The sequence below is a fragment of the Chlorocebus sabaeus genome, chromosome 23 (genome assembly GCF_047675955.1).
Source record: "Chlorocebus sabaeus isolate Y175 chromosome 23, mChlSab1.0.hap1, whole genome shotgun sequence".
NCBI classification, from domain to species: Eukaryota; Metazoa; Chordata; class Mammalia; order Primates; family Cercopithecidae; genus Chlorocebus; species Chlorocebus sabaeus.
Genome location: NC_132926.1, coordinates 39,276,959 through 39,297,307, shown reverse-complemented (window position 1 = coordinate 39,297,307; position 20,349 = coordinate 39,276,959). Strand labels below are relative to the sequence as shown.

The following is a 20,349-nucleotide window of genomic DNA, read 5'->3' as shown; positions in this document are numbered from 1 at the left end:
ATGCCACTATTCCGACTTTGACAGTTCTATATTTCAGTGGATGTTTTCCATTATGCTCTTTTATTATAGTCCTTTATGTTCTTATCTTTGACCTAGTCATACTTTCTAAGTACTTTGAGTGTGAGGATTAGGTTGCGGATCTTGCAGGTTCTGATCTGTTCAGGTAAGTTCTCAGGCATTGCTTTTTAGTTGTACCTGAACTAAATTAAACTGTATAAAAATCTAACAGTAAAGAGGTAAAGAGATCGAGACCATTCTGGCCAACATGGTGAAACCCCGTCTGTACTAAAAATACAAAAATTAGCTGGGCATGGTGGCAGATGCCTGTAGTCCCAGCTACTCAGGAGGCTGAGGCAGGAGAATTACTTGAACCCGGGAGGCGGAGGTTGCAGTGAGCCGAGATTGCGCCACTTCTCTCCAGCCTGGCGAAAGAGTGAGACTGTCTCAAAAAAAACCAAAAGCCAAAAATCAAAAACAAACAAAAAGAACAGTGATGATATTACTACTGTCAGTAACCACATCAGTAGCAACTACAATATAGGGAAACATTTGTTGAATGCATATTTATGGCCCAGGTATGGTGTTAAGCACTTTACATGGAATCTTCTGGAATCCTCACCCTAAGAGGTATAGATGTGGTTATTACTCGGTTTTACACATGAGGAAACCGAGACTCAGGATAAATAGCTTAGTGGTAGCGAGTCAACCCCAGCACTGGCTGTGTGGCCCTTTCCCTTCACCCAGTTTGCTTTTCTATGTCTCTATCTGGGGAGGGATGCTGACCATTGTTATTTAGTGCCAGTGTCATAACATAGAATCGGAGAGAGGGAAGGACCTTAGTGATCATCCATTTCAACTTTCTGGAATTACACTTGGTGAAGGAACTGGGTTTCTTGCAGAGGTCAGGTGTTTTGCTCAAGGTGTTCAGCTATGTAGTGATCATTTTCTTCACATTTATTAAAAATTCAGCTTTTAGGAACATTGTTGAGCACCTGGTACACCTTTGATGAAACCTTCCACTTTGATTATCCAGAGTTGTTCCCTGATTGCTAGCACGGAATGCTTTTAAATTCCAGCCCATCCCTAGATCCCTGAAAGTAGAAACTACAGGCAGTGATGTGGAATGGCACTGCCATCTAGTGGATGATTTAAACAAATGTGTAGTTTTGAATGGTAAAAAAGTTTGCTTCAAAAACAGTAGTCATTCATTCAACAAATACTCATTGGACGCTTCTGCAGCAGTCTGTCCAGGCACTGGGTGTTTTGTAGAAGGTGAAATGAAGGATCTTCTTTCATGGAAATTACGATATAGGAGGAAGTCTCTTTTACAAGAAGCACAGAATGGTTGATGGGTTTAGACAAGCCAGTAGATTTATAGCTTCTCGAGTGGCAGTCAGGAAAACTGTCTTGAGTGGTCTACAGGGTGGATTGGAATCCTGGCTTATAATTCCATTATAGGGGGCTCAAGGATGTGATGGATTCCGTGGCCCACACCAAGCAGGGGCATTGGCAAGAGAAACGTAACGTTGCACTTGGGATTGCTTCTTCCTTTTCCTTTGGGAATGCATTGAGTTATGCATTTGTTCTTAGTTCTGGGTCACTGCCAGGACATGCCTTTGGTGCTGACTGATGGCCACGTGGGAATCAAGTCATTCATTCTCCATGCATCTGTTGAACATTTATTATGGGCCATACACCATTCTGAGCACTGGAGGAGAAAATGAAAAAATTAGATAAGGTCTTTGTTCTCTTGGACTTTATATTCTAGTAGTCTATACACAAGACAAGAAAGGAATAGGCCAGGCACAGTGGTTCATGCCTGTAATCCCAGCACTTTGGGAGGCCAAGGCGGGCAGATCACCTGAGGTCAGGAGTGCAAGATCAGCCTAGCCAACAAGGCGAAGCCCTGTTTCTACTGAAAATACAAAAAAAATTAGGTGTATGTGGTGGCGCGTGCCTGTAATCCCAGCTACTTGGGAAGCTGAGGCAGGATGATCACTTGAACCCAGGAGGTGGAGTTTGCAGTGAGCTGAGATCATGCCACTCCACTCCAGCCTGGGCAACAGAGTAAGACTCTGTCTCCAGAAAGGAATAGATAAGAGTTTAAATTGGGAGATGAGATAGAGATTTCCTGGTATCCTATTTAAAATAATATAGTCAATGAAAGCTTCTCCTATAAAGAGGTAATATTTAAACTGAGCCCAGAAGGCATGAGCTAATGAAAGGCCACGACAATATTCTTCAGGCTGTAAGTGTGTCGCAAAATCACAATTATTGGGTCGTGAAATAGGGTAGGCTAAAATAGAATAAAAAATATGAGGCTGGGCATGGTGGTTCATGCCTGTAATCCCAGCACTTTGGGAGGCCGAGGCGGGTGGATCGCCTGAGGTTGGGAATTTGAGACCAGCCTGACCAAGGTGGAGAAATCCCATTTCTACTAAAAATACAAAATTGGTGGTGCATGACTATAATCCCAGCTACTCGGGAAGGCTGAGGCAGGAGAATATCTTGAACCTGGGAGGCGGAGGTTGCAGTGAGCTGTATTCATGCCATTGTACTCCAGCCTGGGCAACAAGAGCGAAACTCCATCTTAAAAAAAAAAATATGTAAGTGCATTGCACTTAACCATTATAAATGTGTGTTTATTGAGTCATAATATAAAAAGTATTTCTTAGTGTATGTTGAAGTTAAAATGTGTATTTATCTAGGAGAAGAGGTTTTTGGGCAGAAGGAACACCAGGTGCAAAGGTTGTGGGAAAGAAAGAGGTTTGGAGTGTTAGAGGACAGGAAAGAGACCAGAGTGGCTGGAGCATGGTGACAGTGGGTTAGGTTGGGAGGAGGTGAGGCTGGAGGGTTGGGCAGATTACACAGCGTCTTGCAGACCATGGTAGAGGCCATGGGAAGCCCTCAAAGGGGCCATGAGACCATCTGGTTTAGATATTAAGGAAGATATTCTGGCTCCTGGGTGCAGAGTGAATTGGGATGGGGAGAGAATGAAGACAGAGAGACCAGTTAGGAGAGAAGTGTAGTAGCTCAGAGGTGATGTGGCTATTTGAGGGTAGAGCAGGAAGTGAGACCCTTGTGTTCTGAAGTGCCTGGTGACAGCAACCACCGACACGCACCGTACATTTTCCAGTTTTCAAATGGTTTACATCATTTGGCCCATTTTCTCTTGGAAACACTACTCTGAAGCAAGGGCTGATATTATCTCCATCTTCTAAAGGAGGTCAATGGCTTGAGCAGATCTCACCAGCTAGGACATTGTAGAACTGGAGCTTGCACTTGGGCAGCTCTCTGATGTGGGAGTCAATTCTGTTTTGCTCAGGAATTTCCTTCTGGATCCTTCATCCCTGCCTTTGCAGATTTTCATAATGATTTCTTCTGTTTCCCCCCTCCACTCGCAGTGTCAGTTGGCAAGCCCAGGCAGAGAGAAGCTGTGAGGTGTGTGGAGTGGTCGGGAGTAGATGCATCTCTCCGTGTGAGCATGTTGGATTTGTGCTACAAGGAGATCAAAGGCTACAGGAACACATGGGGCTTAGCAGCAGGAGCCTGGTTGGAAGGTGTATCAGCCCAGTTGTCTCAGCAGCCACACGATGCAGGGGTTGGTGGTGGTGAGTAGGGTGCAGGACCTTCTGAAACCTGTCTCCAAATAAAGATTTATCAGTACTCAGATATCTCTTTTCCCTGCTTGGGAGCCTTAGAAAATGCCCCCAGTCTTAGCCTTTCAGATTAGTTTGATCCAGCAGTTACTCAGCAGACTGGCTTTTGAGTATGAGAATGTCCATTGCCGTGGGAGGAAGTTGCTAGTGTGAGAGAGCTGAATATATTCTTTCAGGGTGTTTTATAACATCTTGTGTTTTACCAGAGCTTGTGGTTTTCTCTTAATTTACTTACTTGACTAATGTCTCTTTTCTTTACTACGCTCTAAGTTCCAGGAAGGAAATTTCTTTCGCTCATGATGGTGGAACGGATAGATGATTTGCTAAACTCTTAAGATGTCCAAGTTGCATATTGTATTTGGTATAATGGAAGTAAGGGTCTGTTCTGAGTTTCTTCTGTAGGAATGTTGACAAAGGAACACTCAAAGAAATATGCCTTTGGGAGCTGTGTCTTAGTAAAGGGCGTTGTGGAATGGTTTCTGACTGTGTCATTTCTAAGGGAAACAGTGTTTTGTTTCTTACTAGCAGGATATTCATTTATATTAAAAATATATATTCACTTTAGTGTTTTGCCATTGAAATATGCTTTCAGTTTGATTATCTGCTTTAAAGGATTGAGTTGACACAGACACATTATGGAAAGGTTTAGAGCTTTACAGTGAGAGTTGAGATACTTCCCAGCATAGCATCTTGCAACTCCATGCTTGGAGTTTCTCCCTGGGTGCCAGATCCCAGATCAGTGGTTTAATTGTACCCGCTCGTTGGCCTGTCCTGGACACATGCCTGCACAGAGGGAGAAGTGAAATTGAGAGAGAGTGTTGAAATGTCTCTGCTTGTAGTAAACTGTTGTTCTTATCACAAAGAAAGTATTTGGGACTTCTGTGAACATGGCCTTTTCTGAGATTCCCTGCCCTCTGACAGTTTGTTTTGTGCATTAGAAAGGCCTGGATGAGTATGACTCTGCAGGAATTTCTTTTTCACTGTAAGAATCTGTCTCCCATGGAACCCAGCTTGCCCCAGAGTATGGCGAAACAGTGGAGACTGGTGGTTTCAGGATGATCCAAGGGCCTTAGGGGCAGATCCACCAGGACAGAAATCCCAGGTCTGCATTATACTAGCGGTGTTACCTTAGTCGTATTCCTTAATGTCAGTGGATTATATTTTCTTCCTGTATGTTAGAGATACAGATAATATCTCTTTTCTAGGCATGTAGTGAAGATTAAATAATTAAAATTAATGAGAATTAAATAAGGTAATGTAGGTACAGCTATGGGCATGGTTCCTGGCACAAAGTTAGTGCTCAGGTAACCATTATCATTATTCTTATTTCTGTTTTGTTTGTTAGATTTGATTACTTTTAACATGTGGCATACTATTTGGGCTAATATGATGTCCATTTGGCTCACTCACTCACCTTTTTGGTTGATACGTAATCATACATACTTATGGGGCATGTATGCTATTTTGATACATTCCTAGAAGGTGTAATGATCAAATGAAGGTATTTAGGGTATCTATCACCTCGAACATTTATCATTTCTTTGTGTTGGGAACATTTCATATCTTCTAGCTTTTATGAAATATACACCATACATCAGTTAACCATAGTCATCCTACTGTGTTATGAAATACTAGAACTTATTCCTTCTATCTAACTGTATTTTTGTACCCATTAAGCAACCTCTCTTCATCCTTCCTACCCCCTCCTTTTTTTTTTTTTTTTGAGACAGTGTCTTGTTCTGTTGCCAGGCTGGAGTGCAGTGGCACGCCCTTGGCTCACTGCAACCTCCGCCTCCTGGGTTCAAGTGATTTTCCTGCCTCAGCCTCCCAAGTAGCTGGGATTACAGGTGTGTGCTACCACACCCAGCTAATTTTTTTTATTTTTAGTAGAGATGGGGTTTCACCATGTTGGCCAGGCTGGTCTCGAACTCGTGACCTCGTGATCCACCTGCCTCGGCCTCCCAAAGTGCTGGGATTACAGGCATGAACCACCACTCCCAACTCCCACCCCTTTCTTAACCTCTGATAACTATCATTCTACTTTTTACTTCCTTGAGATCCCCTTTTTTAGCACCTACATATGAATGAGAACATGGGATATCAGTTTTTCTGTGCCTTCACTTGACATGAGCTCCAGTTCCATCTATGTTGCTGCAGAATTCCATTCTTTTTCATGACTGAATAGCAGTCCGTGTGTGTGTATTTATCCATTCATCCGTTGAACACTTAGGTTCACTTCATATCTTGGCTGTTGTGACTAGTGCTGCAATAAACATGGGAGTACAGGTATCCCTTTGATAGAGTGATTCCCTTTTCTTTGGATAAATACCAAGTAGTGGGATTACTGGATTATATGGTAGTACTATTTTTTGCTTTTTGAGAAATCTCCGTACTGTTTTCCATAATAGTTGTACTAATTTACATTCCCACCATCAGTTCCCTTTTCTCCCCATCCTTACCAGCATTCGCTACTTTTAATCTTGATCATAGCCATTGTAACTGGGTTCAGATGATATCTCATTTTGGTTTTGACTTTCATTTCGCTGATGATTAGTGATGTTGAGCATTTTTTAATGTACCCTTTGGCCATTTGTATGTCTTCTTTTGAGAAATGTCTGTTCAGATCTTCTGCCCACTTTTTAATCGTATTATTTGTGGGGTTTTTTTTTTCTGTTGAGTTGTTTGAGTTCCCTGTATACATTTACCTTTTTAAACCAATAATCTCATTAGAAAGCTTTTTGTTTTGTTTTAAAAAAATTGTATGTATTTAAGTTGTATAACATGATGTTTCAGTATACTTTTGCATAGTGAAATGGTACTATAGTTCTTCTTCTTCTGTGTAATGCTATTTGATTTGTTTTTGAAATTTATCTCCAGAGATTTTTTTTTTCTGATCTGCTTTCAGAATGCTATCCTTGGGTAGTGACTTGATTTTTCTCTTAAATTCCATCTTGTTTGTAGGCAGACAGCCAAGTGGACCTGGTCCGGCAGCATTTCTATGAAGTATCCCTGGAATATGTCTTCAAGGTGCAGGAAGTCCAAGAGAGAAAGATGTTTGAGTTTGTGGAGCCCGTAAGTAGATATTCAGGGTTTAATGATGTACCCAAACATTCATTTCTCACTCTAACTAGTAGTGGATTACAAAATGCTCTAAGTTGTTGATGAAGAGGTTGAGCAGCCCTGATGCTGTGCCTTCTGTAAGTATCAGTGCTTGGTCAGCCTGGCTGCCCTGGATTCTTCCCAGCAGCCATTCCTGTACAACGCACAGCAATGGAGACAGAGCGTCCAGCAGTCATTCTTTCCTCTAGCTACCCAGTGATGTGCCGTATGATTTTCAGGTGGATAGAGTGGAAATGGGAGTCCAGAGGGGAGGAGTTCTTTATCTTGCCATGAAATAGTGATTATACCTTAACTTCCCTCCTCTTTCCTACCCTTCTTCTCTGCCTCAAATAATTCAGATTTAGTAGTCACCCAAAGACATAGTACATTTCTCTTTTTACCTTGTGGTTCAAAGCTCCTTCTCACCCCATTCAGGTATTAAAAGGTGCTATATAAAGTTTCTCATATGGATTTCTCACATGGATTTGTTATAAACAGAGCAACATAGAGACTCTGCTGAGTGGACCTTGATGGAATTTGGACTTTTACAGTGTCCCAGTGAACATGAATATTGCATTGTGGGAAAAGCCTGACTTTAGGCCACACCAGCATGGTTGTGGTTTCGTTTGGACGTGGTGCCACTCCACTCCACTGGGTGGGTCACTGGTGTGGAGAATCCACAGCAGGAAGACTTTACGGATACACCAAAATAGTGTGTGGACCTCAATTTTAAACTCTTACAGACCGTGGATTTTCCAGCCAAAATGCAGCCTCTGATTTAGACTCAAGCCTGGCATTTCTGTACAAATAAGATTCTCTACCTAGATTCAAGAAAGGATAATTTTCTTTTTTCTTTTTTTTTCTTTGAGACAGAGTCTCGCTCTGTCCCTCAGGCTGGAGTGCAATGGCGCAGTCTCAGCTCACTGCAGCCTCTGCCTCCCGGGTTCAAGTGATTCTCCTGCCTCAGCCTCCTGAGTAGCTGGGACTACAGGCACGCACCACCATGCCTGGCTAATTTTTGTATTTTTAGTAGAGACGGGGTTTCACCATGTTGGCCAGAATGGTCTCCATCTCCTGACCTCGTGATCCGCCTCTCTTGGCCTCCCAAAGTGCTGGGATTATAGGCGTGAGCCACCGCGCCTGACCAAGAAAGGATAATTTTCTTAAGCAAATAAGAATAAAACTATAAGAAACTGAAAGAAATGGCCACTCTTTCTAGTAAAGAATGTTCTGTACCCCATGTCTAATTTATAGACTTTTGGGATGGATTTTTGTTTTTGTTTTTGTTTTTTTTTGAACAGAACAATAAACACCTTTATTACACGGGTGAAGACAAAATGAGGACTTATTTGCCTTTCCGGGCCTTGATTTTCCTAAGATAGAACTCCAACTCTTTGCCCTCTAGCACATAGCCATCTGGTCGGCCACACTGTCCCGGCCTGGAAGCAATGCACGCTGGAAGAGAGTAGGTGATCCTTAGCACCATGACAAGGTGGCCCCACCCAAACCTCTCCACCCCCTTAAGAATCTCTGTGGGTTTAGGTAACCTAGGGGCAAGCATGAAGCCAACTGTCAGCTGGGATGGATGTTTTTTAGGCATGTAGACTTGCTGGTGGTTTCATCAAGACTCTAGTTGGTGGCCAGGCACAGTGGCTCATGCCTGTAATCCTAGCACTTTTAGAGGCTGAGGCAGGAAGATCACTTGAGACCAGGAGTTTGAGATCAGCCTGGGCAACTGGGCAACATAGTGAGACTCCATCTCTTAAAAAAAAAAAAAAAGATTCCAACTGGCTTTGGAACCTTATGTCTACATCATTTGCTATGCTAGAACTATAATTTCTGGATACCACTCCCAGCTACCTCATTTGGCAGATTCCTTAAAGTCGTCAATTACTTCAGTCTCCATATATGAATATTAAAACCTTAGACCCAACTTCCTGTCCAGCAGTGGTTTCAGTCAAGGTCCCAGGTCAAAAATCCCCATCTTTCTGCAGGGTCTGTTAGGTATGAACAGCTGTTGTCAGATAAAGCTGCCTTATTGATTTTCCTGCTTAAAGCACAAGCCCTGGCCTTTCAAGCAGAGGTTTACTGAAGACTTGCTTCCTGTGGTCAGGGCAGGAATTCAAACGCTGTCACATAGAATTTGCCTTTAGCATTATTTTATTTGCTTTTGCCAGAATTTCTGGAGAAAAAGAACAGTGCATTTCTAATAATCTTTATATATACTTCGATTAATATTATTCCAAATTTGCTTGCTTTTGATGAGTTTTTTTTTTTGTAATTGGCCCATCCAGCTTTTTTGAGGTGAGTGTTTTGTTATCCACTTCGATCTCTCAGTAGGTGTACCTAGTGAGTCAGGTATTTTATCTGTTGGCTTTTGCTGAATGGTATCCACAAAACCTCATACAACAATAGATGTTTACTTCTCACACATCTCTGAGGTTCAGCCAGCTTAGGCTGGGCTCAGCTGGATAGCTTTGCTCATCTAAATGGGTTTTCCTCCTCCTCCTCCTCCTCCTTTTGTCTCTCCTCCCCCTCTTCCTTCCTTCTTTTTTGAGAAAATAAATCTCTAAAGATTTACCATTCCATTTCCTGGCATTCTGTTGTAGTGTGTCCATGTCTTAGGGAGTTTTCACTTTAAGAAGTAGTAGCATCATGGTTAAGGATTCTAGAGCTAGACTCCCTGAATTTAAATCCCAGCCTAGCCATTTACTAGCTATGTGTTCTTGGGCAAGTTATTTCTCTGAGCCTTACTTTCCCCATCTGCAGAATGAGGATAGTAGTATCACCTACTTGATAAAGATGTATGAGGATTGACTGAGTGTTTTTCCATGTGGGGTGCTTAGAACAGAACCTGATTAGAACCCAATACAAAGTTAGCAATTTTTTTAATTTGTGAGCAAATGAGTGAAGTACCAATGTTAACAGGGCCTACCTGTTTTAATATAAACAATCTTGGTAGATCTAAAAGTATATATTTATTGAGTACCATAGAAAATGCTGAAAACCCAGATGCTGTGGCTGAGGCACTCACAGCCTCACTGGGGGAAGCAAGATGTGTATAGTAGAGAGCTAGCCAAGGTAGCAAAGAGTTCAGTGACAGCTTGGACAGGATGGATGCTATAGATGTTCCAGATGGATTTAAAAGTATAACCATTGCAGTGTGCAGATGTTTTTCAGTTCATACAGTGAGAAACCTGGAGAGCTAATGAAAAGAAATTTTCAGTCTCTTGTTAGGACAAAGAGATAATAATAGGGATTTGCCCAAAGTTAAACTAAATGTTGAGAGGCTGGATATAGGATTCAGATGTTTGGCCTTTACTTTTCTACAGAAGTTCCTGTCTCTGCACATCAGCTTCTAGGCAGGTCAGTGGCTTCAGGAGCTGGGGATTGGGAGAAGGTATTCCTACAGTGAAAAAGCTACTGATGAGATCAGTGATTCTCAGTGTTAGACATGCACATTCTCAGGCTTCACTCCAGACCTGAAATTTAAGGGAGGGGCCCAGTAGTCTGTAGTTTAGTAAACCTTCCAGGTGATTCAGCTGCACATTTCAGTTTGAGCCACTGGCCTAGATTATACAAAGGAAGAACATGAAATAACCATTGATGATATTAACTGAAACCATGTCATGTACCATGCTAAGCGCTTTACCTACAGTATGTCAGTCGAACCTTATAACATCTCTAAGGGTAAAAACTGTTTTTATCCCAATTTTCAGATGAAGAAATAGAAACAAATAAGTTTCTTTACCTGTCCAACATCATATCTAGTAAATAGCAGAGCTGGAAGGGTCTGATTCTTCATCTCTATGAAATAGCATTTGATTGCTTACAGGTGGAAAGGAAACCAGCAAGAAGTCTATTGAACTAAATTGCTGGGGTGGCTATTCATATTTGAGTTGGTTACAGTCAAGGGAATCTTCCAGTCATGTAAGAGACCTCTATGCAAATTGACTTGTTCCTTTGTTTCTTGAAAGTAACTTTAAGTACCAGGATATTGTTGACCTTCAGAAAAAGAAACAGTTGTAGTGTTCCCAAGGAAGAAAAAAATCAGACTTCTGGGATCTAAATCAGATCTTCTGGGACATATATATATATGTGTGTGTATATATATGTGTCTGTGTGTGTGTGTATATATGTATATGTATGTGTATATTTGCACTGGAAGCCTTAATTTTCTTGTCACAGTACTAAATGTTCCTGAGATTTGGATTGCAGATAATGACATATTGACTCCATGAAGGTGAAGTCACATTCTCTCTGTTCCCTGAGTTTTCATAATTGAAGGTTAGCTAGTGCAGCAGAGAACTCATTCTCCATGTTCATTAGGCACTGCATCCTCTGAGTTTTACATCCTGAATATTTCTTGGTGCTGTGTCTCTTCCTCTCCTTTCCCTCTGCTTCTGTCCCATTGCAGGTCTTCATTCTTTCCTTTGGACTTTGCATTCTGCCCTGGGCCTCCCCCTTCTCCAGTCTGGCCTGGACCAGAGTGCATCTTCTGACACATCAGTCTGATTCTTTCTCTCTCTTTTGCCAAGAATCTCCTGACAGCCCTCCTGTACTAAGCCCATTACATGGATGATCTGAATTAATCTTCACTGAAACTCTGTGCAGTAGTAAAAAATCACTGTTATCCTCCTGTTAAAGATGAGTTAAAGGGAGTTACATGGCTTAGCCCCCTCAGCTTTTCACCACTCTACTGGCTGCTCTTCCCTTTCTTGCCTGTGCGAATGATTCTTGGTAGCTGTATGAGCTAGGGCTGCTGTAACAAAGTACCACAAATTGGGTATCTTGGAACAACAGAAATCTGTTGCCTCACAGTTCTAAAGCCTAGAAGTCTGAAGTCAAGATTTTGGCACCAAGATCCTTCTGAAACCTGCGGTGAAAGGGGACACTTCCTTTCCTTCTTCCAGCTTCTCGTGGCTTGTGACCATGTTTGGCATTCCTTGGCTTATAGATGCCTCCCTCCAATCCTTCGTCCTCACATGGCCATGCATGTCTCTGTGTCCACATTTTCACCTTTCTAAGGACACCAGATATGGCATCCTTGTAAAAGTACTAGGACCCACCCTGATGTCCTCATTTAACTTGAATACCCGTGTAAAGACCCCATTTCTAAGTAAATCACCTTCAGAGGTATTAGGACTTCAACAAATCTTTTTTGGGGGTACACAGTTCAACTCAGTAAAGTAGGTCTGTTCTGTGAATGGTGACAATCCAGAACGATGCAGCCAGCATTAACTTGGACAATTAGATTTTTGCTTTTTAAAATGAAAAAAATAAATTATGTTGTCAGCTAGGAAGTAGGAATAGGTTTTGCTTATGGTATTCTTTTAGGATAACAAGGATGGAGAAGGAGGCACAGGGAGGCGGGAAAGAGCTTTCCTTTGTCAGGCTGTGATGTTGTGGTTGCTCCGTGGATAGCTGACCTCTCTTATTTGATAACCAGGTGGGACCGCAGCAAGTTCTTCCTCCTAGTGTTTGGGTAGAAGCATTTCTTTGAAGTAGACAGCTCCCCCACCTCTGGAGTCCCGTGGGCTTCATCCTGCCCCCTGAGGAGTGGACTTTCATTTCCCACTTTGTAATGGTTCAGAGGTTCATATAGTGTTGAGGGTAGGGGAGAGAAAAGGTGCTGTGAGGGGAGAAGCAAGGGGGAAGTGGGCCAAAAATAGCAACATGCTAAGGAGTCATTTCCCTTAGTAAAATGGACAATCAAGGCATGAGACCAAAGGAGGAAAAACAAAATAAATATTAGTTAACTTCCTGCCTTTGGGGAGCACTTGCGAGTATGCCCAGGTGACATCTTGGTGAGCTATTTGAGAATATTTAATTACCCTGAGCAAGAGAGGCTCTGTTTACTGTAAGTGAACGATAAATCATAGTTAATAGGAGGAATGACCTTGGAATTAGCTGCTTATCTTCTGCATTATTCTCAAGTTAGGGGTGGTGTCATGCCTTGGAAAGGCAATGGGGCAGGGCATTTGCAGACAGCAGGGAGAGCAGAGATAAGAAGAGGGACAACAGTTTTCATTGTGAATGCTGTGACTAGGTTTGGCAGAGGAGCCCCTTCTCCTCTATTACTGGAGCCATCTAGAAGGAAAGGTATGGGTCTTCCTCTCAACAAAATAATTTTGTATGGTGTAAACCCAGAGCCTTCGGCCATCTTTGAAGAAAAGCATTCATTTTCAGTCTCTAGTGACTCGATGCGGCTTAACACTCATTCACTGATTTAGTTAGGGGTCTGTATATGGTGCCACCGGATAGTTTTATAGCCAGAGGACCCAGCAATGCCCACTCTTGCACCATCTATGAGAATCTAAGGGGATAGATGGGCCGGGGACAATGGCAATGGGAAGTTAAAGGTCATATTGTCATAATCTGGGTTTTATCTTCACAGTGCCCGGCTCTTCGATTAAACCGGGCTGGCCTGGCCTCTGAGTTTAGGTCCAGTGCTGTATACCTTTGTGCTTACTATTCCTACTGCAAACAAGATGAGAGAGTAGGGGGAGGGTGGGCGGGATGAGATTCCTTTACTGTCACTTATTAGGGCTGCCTCTCAGAAAAGGAGAGTTAGTTAGGTGAAAATAAGTGGGATGGGATTATGTTTAGTAAGTAAAGTAATTTTGTTTTACATAATAAGTAATGTTTAATAAGTAAAAAAATTCATTTAGGGACTGAAAATCTGAAGACCACAATGTAAAATACAGCAAATGTGTCTTGAAATAAGGTGGTATGGCAGGTCAGGGAGGTCAGAGTGGACCCCTCAGAAAATGTGGGTCAGCCTTCAGAAGCCAAAGTGAATGGAATAGTCCCCAAATGCCATGGAGCTGAGCTTGTGATAGAGGTGAGGCACTGGTCTTTCCTAAATCTTGTTCGGGCTTTTATTATAATCCTTTCTTCAGGTTGAAGTTTGGAACAGAGGGAAGATGTGTAGAACTTGAGAAGGGGCCAGAAAAGCATAACAACAGTGAGGTTTGGATGTAAGCTCCGAGAGGAAAGACCACAGGAACGTTGTTTATTTAGTTTGGAGAAATGAAGGCTGGCAGGGGCTCAGGGTGGGGACATTAATAGTTTTTAAGTATATGAAGGCATGTGGTGAGCATTGTGGTGAACAGATGTTTTCACCATTCACTAAAGACAAGACTAAACAATGAAATGGGCTTACCTTTTAGCCTGAGGGGTTTAATTGAGAATTTAGGGAAACCACCGTAAGTGAAAATGTGGGAACATGGAAATATTTTACCAAAGGAATCCATAGTGTTTACTTTTGAGTAGTTTGGGGAAAGCACAGACACGCACTTTAGTTGAAGTGTAATCTGGATGATTTTCTTTGATTTGACTTTGCCTGTTAGACTGTAGACTCAGGACACCCCACTTCCTTTTCTCCCTTCCTCTTCTGTGTAATAATCTGATACTACAAATGTACTAGAGGGAAACTGAGTCAGAACCCTGGTCTTTGGTTTCTGAGGAAATGATGTTCTCAGCAGGTGGTGAGGCCCACAGGGCAAGGGCATGGGTGTTGGTGCCAAGGAGACCTGGTTTCAAGTTCCGGCTGCCACTTCCTGTGTGTTTTGGGGCAAGTTTCTTAACCTCTCTGAACCTGCTTCCTCATTATTAAAATGTGGATAACAGTAGCACTTAGGTCATAGGAGGTTGTGAGTACTCACTCAGGGCATGGAAGGGCATAGTGCCTGGCACACAATTGGTGCTCTTTAAGTGTCAGCCATTATTATTCTCTATTTTAGACTTTCAACCCACTGTTGGGAGCTCAGATACAGCTACATAATACCTCTTTTCAACCTGGTTATGTGACCTTTGCCTTTCTTCCTTCATTACAGCTGCTGGCCTTCCTGCAAGGACTCTTCACTTTCTATCACCATGGTTACGAACTGGCCAAGGATTTCGGCGACTTCAAGACACAGTTAACCATTAGCATACAGAATGTGAGTGGGCATAGGGACAGGCTTCCTTTCTCTGGTTAAGGAAAAACAAAATATGGGCCTGATTGCCATAGAAACCATCCAGGTGGCTTGGAATGTAGATGAGGAGGGTGGGTCTTGCTTGGGTTCAGAGGGAAGCTAGGAGCAGGCGTTTCTAGAGTACTTGGTGGTTCTGAGTTAGACCATCATCCTCTTCTCCATTATTTCAAAGCTCTATTTATGTTCTCGGAAGTGCTGCTGCTGATTATGTTTCAAATCTGTAGCATCTGTAGCATCAGAGTCAGGATTTCCTTTGGCAGTGGAAATCCCAGCCCAGCCCAGCCTCCATTCTATGCATCTAGCTGCCTGGCTACATGAGACCATGTGGACTGTGTGTTCTGGGGATGGGGGTTGGGGACACATGCTGGCCTCCGGCTCAAAGGATGTGCTCTTGTCCAACTCTTAGGAAGGCTGGCAGGAAATCCAAGTCTGTGCTTCACTCCCAGCGTGGTCAGCATTCACAAGTTTTAAACACAGGATCTTTTGGTGCACAGAATCCTGCGTAGGGCTTTTTGGTTAGCAGTTACTGGGGCTTGAGCCCCCTTCTTCACTGTGGAATTGGACCATGTTATTCTTTGTATTTCTTTGTCTCTAGGTGATCTTGTGTCCATGTGGGTTGTACTGCATGGCTTTTAGAAGCCTGGAGCTTACATAGTTGTCAGTGTTGTCTCAGAGAACAGGAGGTTGCAGAATCTTGGAAAAGGTTTCACAAAGCATGGCTTCCCCTTAGGCTGGGTTTCTCAGAATGCAGGCTCTGAAATCAAGACTGACATGCAACGGGCTTACTGGAGGTGGGGGCAGTGCTGGTAAAAACACCTGTGACAGAGTGAGGGCACCTGGACTTGCAGAGGGGGAAATAGAGCTGTGATGCAGATGCAGCAGAGGTCTCAGTGCAAGGGAGGCTCTGGAGCTGGGATGATCCTTCACAGTCGCCCTGAATACAAGCAAGGGGGCCAGGCTTTCCACCCCTTCTGCCTTTCCGCTAGCCTTGACTAGTCATTGCGTGCAGGCCGACCTTGAGTGAAGGAACTCCCCTTTTAAGGAGGGACTTATCTGTGAGCCATCAGCAAGCAATATTCCTGGCAGCTGGAGAAATGAACGCCTAGGTCCTTCAGTCATACAGTACCCTAGAGCATCTGAATCAGAATCACCTGGGAGGCTTATGGTAAAACACACTTTTGGCGTCCAGAGGTGCTAAGTTGATCTGTAGGAGGGAGGGCTGGGCATTTGCATTTTTCTATAAGATCCTTGGGTAATTTTGATGGTCACTAGAGTTTGAGAGTCATTCTGGTTTAGGACTTGAAGGCCAAAGTATACTTCTTATAAGGGAGTATTTGGCCAGTTCCTGGAAGGTGGAGTGTCCTTTATCTCATTTTAGATCTAAGAATTCTATTAGGTTGATACTCTGGATTGTTAAAACAGATACTTCGTTTCTTTGATTTGAATAAAATTATCTTCATCCTAGACAAGAAATCGCTTTGAAGGCACTAGATCAGAAGTGGAATCACTGATGAAAAAGATGAAGGAGAATCCCCTTGAGCACAAGACCATCAGTCCCTACACCATGGAGGGATACCTCTACGTGCAGGAGAAACGTGAGTGCTTTGACTAGCAACAGCTTGCGATGTACTCAGGCCTCTTACCTAGAAGGTGGAGGGTGTATCCAGCAGTGCCTGCCTTTCTGCAAATACATGCTTGGATAAACAAGAACAATTTTATAGTTCGTCTTTTCAAAAGGAAAGATGATGTCCACAGAATCTTGTCTACTTTGTTTTTCTTTATGAATGGGAATTCCTTTTTTTTTTTTTGAGACGGAGTCTCGCTCTGTCACCCAGGCTGGAGTGCAGTGGCGCGTTCTCAGCTCACTGCAAGCTCCGCCTCCTGGGTTCACGCCATTCTCCTGCCTCAGCCTCCCGAGTAGCTGGGACTATAGGCGCCCACCACCGCGCCCGGCAATTTTTTTTTTGGTGTTTTTAGTAGAAACAGGGTTTCACTGTGGTGTCGATCTCCTGACCTCGTGATCCGCTCGCCTCAGCCTCCCAAAGTGCTGGGATTATAGACGTGAGCCACCACGCCCGGCCTGAATGGAAATTCCTTTGGGAACCTGCAGTTCCTTAAGGCTCTGTGGTTGCTCTTCTCTCTCTAGTATTACTCTACTCTTGAGGTTCCTATACCCCTAGTCCAGCTTTATATACCGTACCCTGAGCACAGTGGCCTTGGAAAGGTCTTGCATACTAGGCCCCTGTTGTCTATCAGCAATGTATCCTTTGGTAGACTTAATACTTGGTAATTCTGTTTTCATTTGACATTGTTTCAGCAAGGCCCACACAATCATGACTTAGGCCCTTTCCCTCTTCTCCTCAACTCATTTCATTCCAACACCTGAATTTTATGAAAAGTAGAAACAAAGGCTCACTTCAAGAGCCAGGAAGAAGGCTGAATGTGGTGGCTCACATCTGTAATCCTGGCACTTTTGGAGGCTGAGGTCGGTGGATTGCTTGATCTCAACAGTTCAAGACCAGCCTGGGCAACATGGTGAAACCCTGTCTCTAAAAAATACAAAAATTAGCCGGGTGTGGTGGTGTGCACCTGTGGTTCCAGCTACTTGGGAGGCTGAGGTGGGAGGATTGCTTACAGGGGTGAACCTGTTGAGGTTTATAAGAGCTCGGGAGGTAGAGGCTGCAGTGAGCTGAGATCACCACCACTGTACTCCAGCCTGGGTGACAGAGCAAGACCCTGTCTCTGAAAAGAAAAAATAAAAAGAGCCAAGAATGCTCATTGCTCTGCCAGTGATGTCTAGGAAAGGAATGCCAGGTGCTGCTAACATGGACATTTTAGTGATGACTCACAAGTTCATGCCTTACGGCTGGGGAAAGGCTCTGTGATGGGGCCGTGCCGTTTAGGGTAGCACATTCAGACTGAATTAATGTATGCAATGCTAGGAATGAAAGACAGTGAATGTTTTTTCTTTAATGGGTAATTCTCCTAGTCCTCTACCCTGCTTTCTTGGTAGAGAACATTGGTGTTTCCAGATTTTTGCAGGTTTTGTGTTCTTTCATGTCCTTCTCTTGGTGTAGAGTTAGGCAAATGTCTTCATTCCTAATAGCTTCCTGATGGAATAGAATAGAAATACTTGGTTTCACTAATTATTCTATTTAGTAATTACTCAAAAATTTGTTTGGACTTACGTTTCCTGGGAACAGTGGGGCAGTAGTGGTGTTGGAGGTATTGGCTGTGATGAGGATTACATTCCTTATTCTCACAGGGATCAACCTGTTGAAGTTTATAAGAAATGTAACTAATTTAATTGTGTGTTTCATATATACCTGAATACAAAGTGATTCTCTCTTTGTCCAGTAAGAAGATCCCTGCAAAAGGTTTTAGGTCTACTTGAAAATATAAAATTTTAGGGCTCTAAAAATATAGTTCAGAGTCTACCATAATACTTAATTTGTTAATATATCATTCACTTACATATATAAAATCAATATTGCTTTTTTGCACTCTCATATTACATCACACACTTTTATTCAGACACTTCACATGTTCTTTCAACATTAGTGTGTTGATTATCATGAGAACACTTTTTTGTTCCCTAACACAGTCCAGAGCACATGATGGGGATGCAGTACTTTTTTTTTAATTTTAAATTTTTTATAACTTGTTATTTTGAAATAATTTCAGACATACAGAAAAGTTGCAAGAATGGTATAAGGAACAACCATAAACCCTTTACCCAGTGTACCAGTTTTTAACATTTAGCCACAATTATATCATTCCTTCCCTCTCTGTGTGGGTGTGTGAGTATGTGCATCATAGACTTGCACACATCCACATCCACATGTTTTTCTGAGTCATTTGAGAATATGGTTCCATATAGCATGCTTCTTCAGTAGTGAGTATTTTCTAAGAATAAAAGTTATTCTTTTTATGTAAACACATCTGTTAGGTTGGTGCAAGAGTAATTATGGTTTTTGCCATTAAAAGTATGGCTAAAATCCCTAATAACAAATTTAACATTGGTACAATATTTAATCTGAACTACCGTCCGTGTTCCAATTTTGCCAGTTGTACCAATAATGGCCTTCTAAAGCATTTTGTTGTTCTCCAGTACCGCGTTTAGTTATCATGACTTTCGTCTCTAATCTGGAACAGTTCTCCAGCTTTTCTTTGTCTTTCATGACATTGACATTTTTGAACAACACAGTTCAGTTCCTTTTTAGTTTTCTTCAGCATGGGTTTATCTGGTGTTTCTTCATGATTAGAACTGTAATATGCATCCCTGGTCAGATAATCCTACATAAGAGTTCTTCTCCGGGGCCACATCTGGACACATGTGGTGTTGATCTGCCCCTCAGTGGTGATGTAAATTTTGATCACCCAGTCAAGGTATTGTCTGGTTTCTCCACTATACAGTCACTATTTTCCCCTTGTAACTAATTAGCAATCTGAAGGTAACACCTTAAGATCATGTAAATATCCTTCTCCTTATCACGCTTTACCTCCATAGATTTAGCATCCATTGACAATCCTTGCCTGAGCTGATCTTTACTATGATGGTTGCAGAATGGTGACTTCTCAGTTCCACCAACCCCTCCACATTTAATAGTTGCCATTCAGTGTACTTATGTAAGGAAGAGTCCTGTTCTTCTTTCTTCCTCCCTCCTTCCTTCCTCCCTTCCTCTCTCCCTCCCTCCCTCCCTCCCTCCCTACTATCTATCCATCATCTGTCCATCCATTTTCCATCTTTCCATTGTTAGTGTGGATTTACGGGTTCCTATTTTGTTCAGGAGGCTATAATTTATCACTATCCTTATTTATCTTGATGCTCAAGTTGTCCAAGATACAGTGCTTTGGGAATCTTTGTGTTGCTTGATTGCTGGAATTTTTTCCCTAGTCCATAAGAATACACTAAGATGGTTTGTATTGTCATTTGTCCTTGATGCCCCAGTGGAAACATTTACTGTATTGCTTTTTAGTTTACTAAATGACATGTAACACTTGCAGTTGGCAGTCATGCCATACCATTAATAATTATTAAATGTCTGCCAATTCTGCTGTGTGATCTCCATAAGCATCTAAAACTAGTATTGGTTGAAGTCCTTTGCAGGCTGACTAATGCCTTCTTCCTGTAATAGTGCTTTGTTGTTTCAAGTAATTGGCTGAGCACTGAGTAAAATCAGAGACTAGAACATGACTGCATGGCACCTCCCTCTTGAGGTGACATACTAATCTTGAGGGACATACTCCTTATAGGTTACATCTGGGCATTGATAGTCACTTCCACTCTGCATCTCTGGTGTCTCTGAGGTCTCCTTGTCGGCTTTTCAGATCTTCTTGAGTTCTGCTAAAGTAAGTCTGGGGTTTGGAAGTAGGTCAGAACCCCTGTGTCTGTGCACAGAGTCACAGAGCAGCTGTGTGGGAAGCATGATGTCATCGCAACAGATGGGAATGGTCACAAGCACTTGGAGGAGGCTTTCTGCGTTCTCTCCTCAATCTTCTTACTCCTGTCAGTGAAGAGAGTGGAAACTTCAGTTGGGGCTTGATGATGGGAATGTGGATTAATTTCCCCAGGGAACCTTTACTTCCCTTGTATTTTAAGACCCACTGGA

General features: G+C 42.6%; 1 protein-coding gene across 7 annotated transcripts in view; it reads left to right on the top strand.

The window, feature by feature from the left end:
* Positions 1-20,349, top strand: part of ARHGAP26 (Rho GTPase activating protein 26) — a 460,619-nt gene that overhangs the window by 117,446 nt on the left and 322,824 nt on the right. For all 7 annotated transcript variants that reach the window (XR_012090832.1, XM_038006566.2, XM_008014813.3 and 4 more), the window contains 3 exons: positions 6,621-6,731; positions 14,597-14,701; positions 16,203-16,332. Coding sequence is in view for 6 of the 7 variants with exons in the window: in XM_038006566.2 (XP_037862494.1) it covers positions 6,621-6,731; positions 14,597-14,701; positions 16,203-16,332 (346 nt within the window). In the remaining variant the exon portion in view is untranslated. The remainder of the gene's footprint in view (positions 1-6,620; positions 6,732-14,596; positions 14,702-16,202; positions 16,333-20,349) is intronic.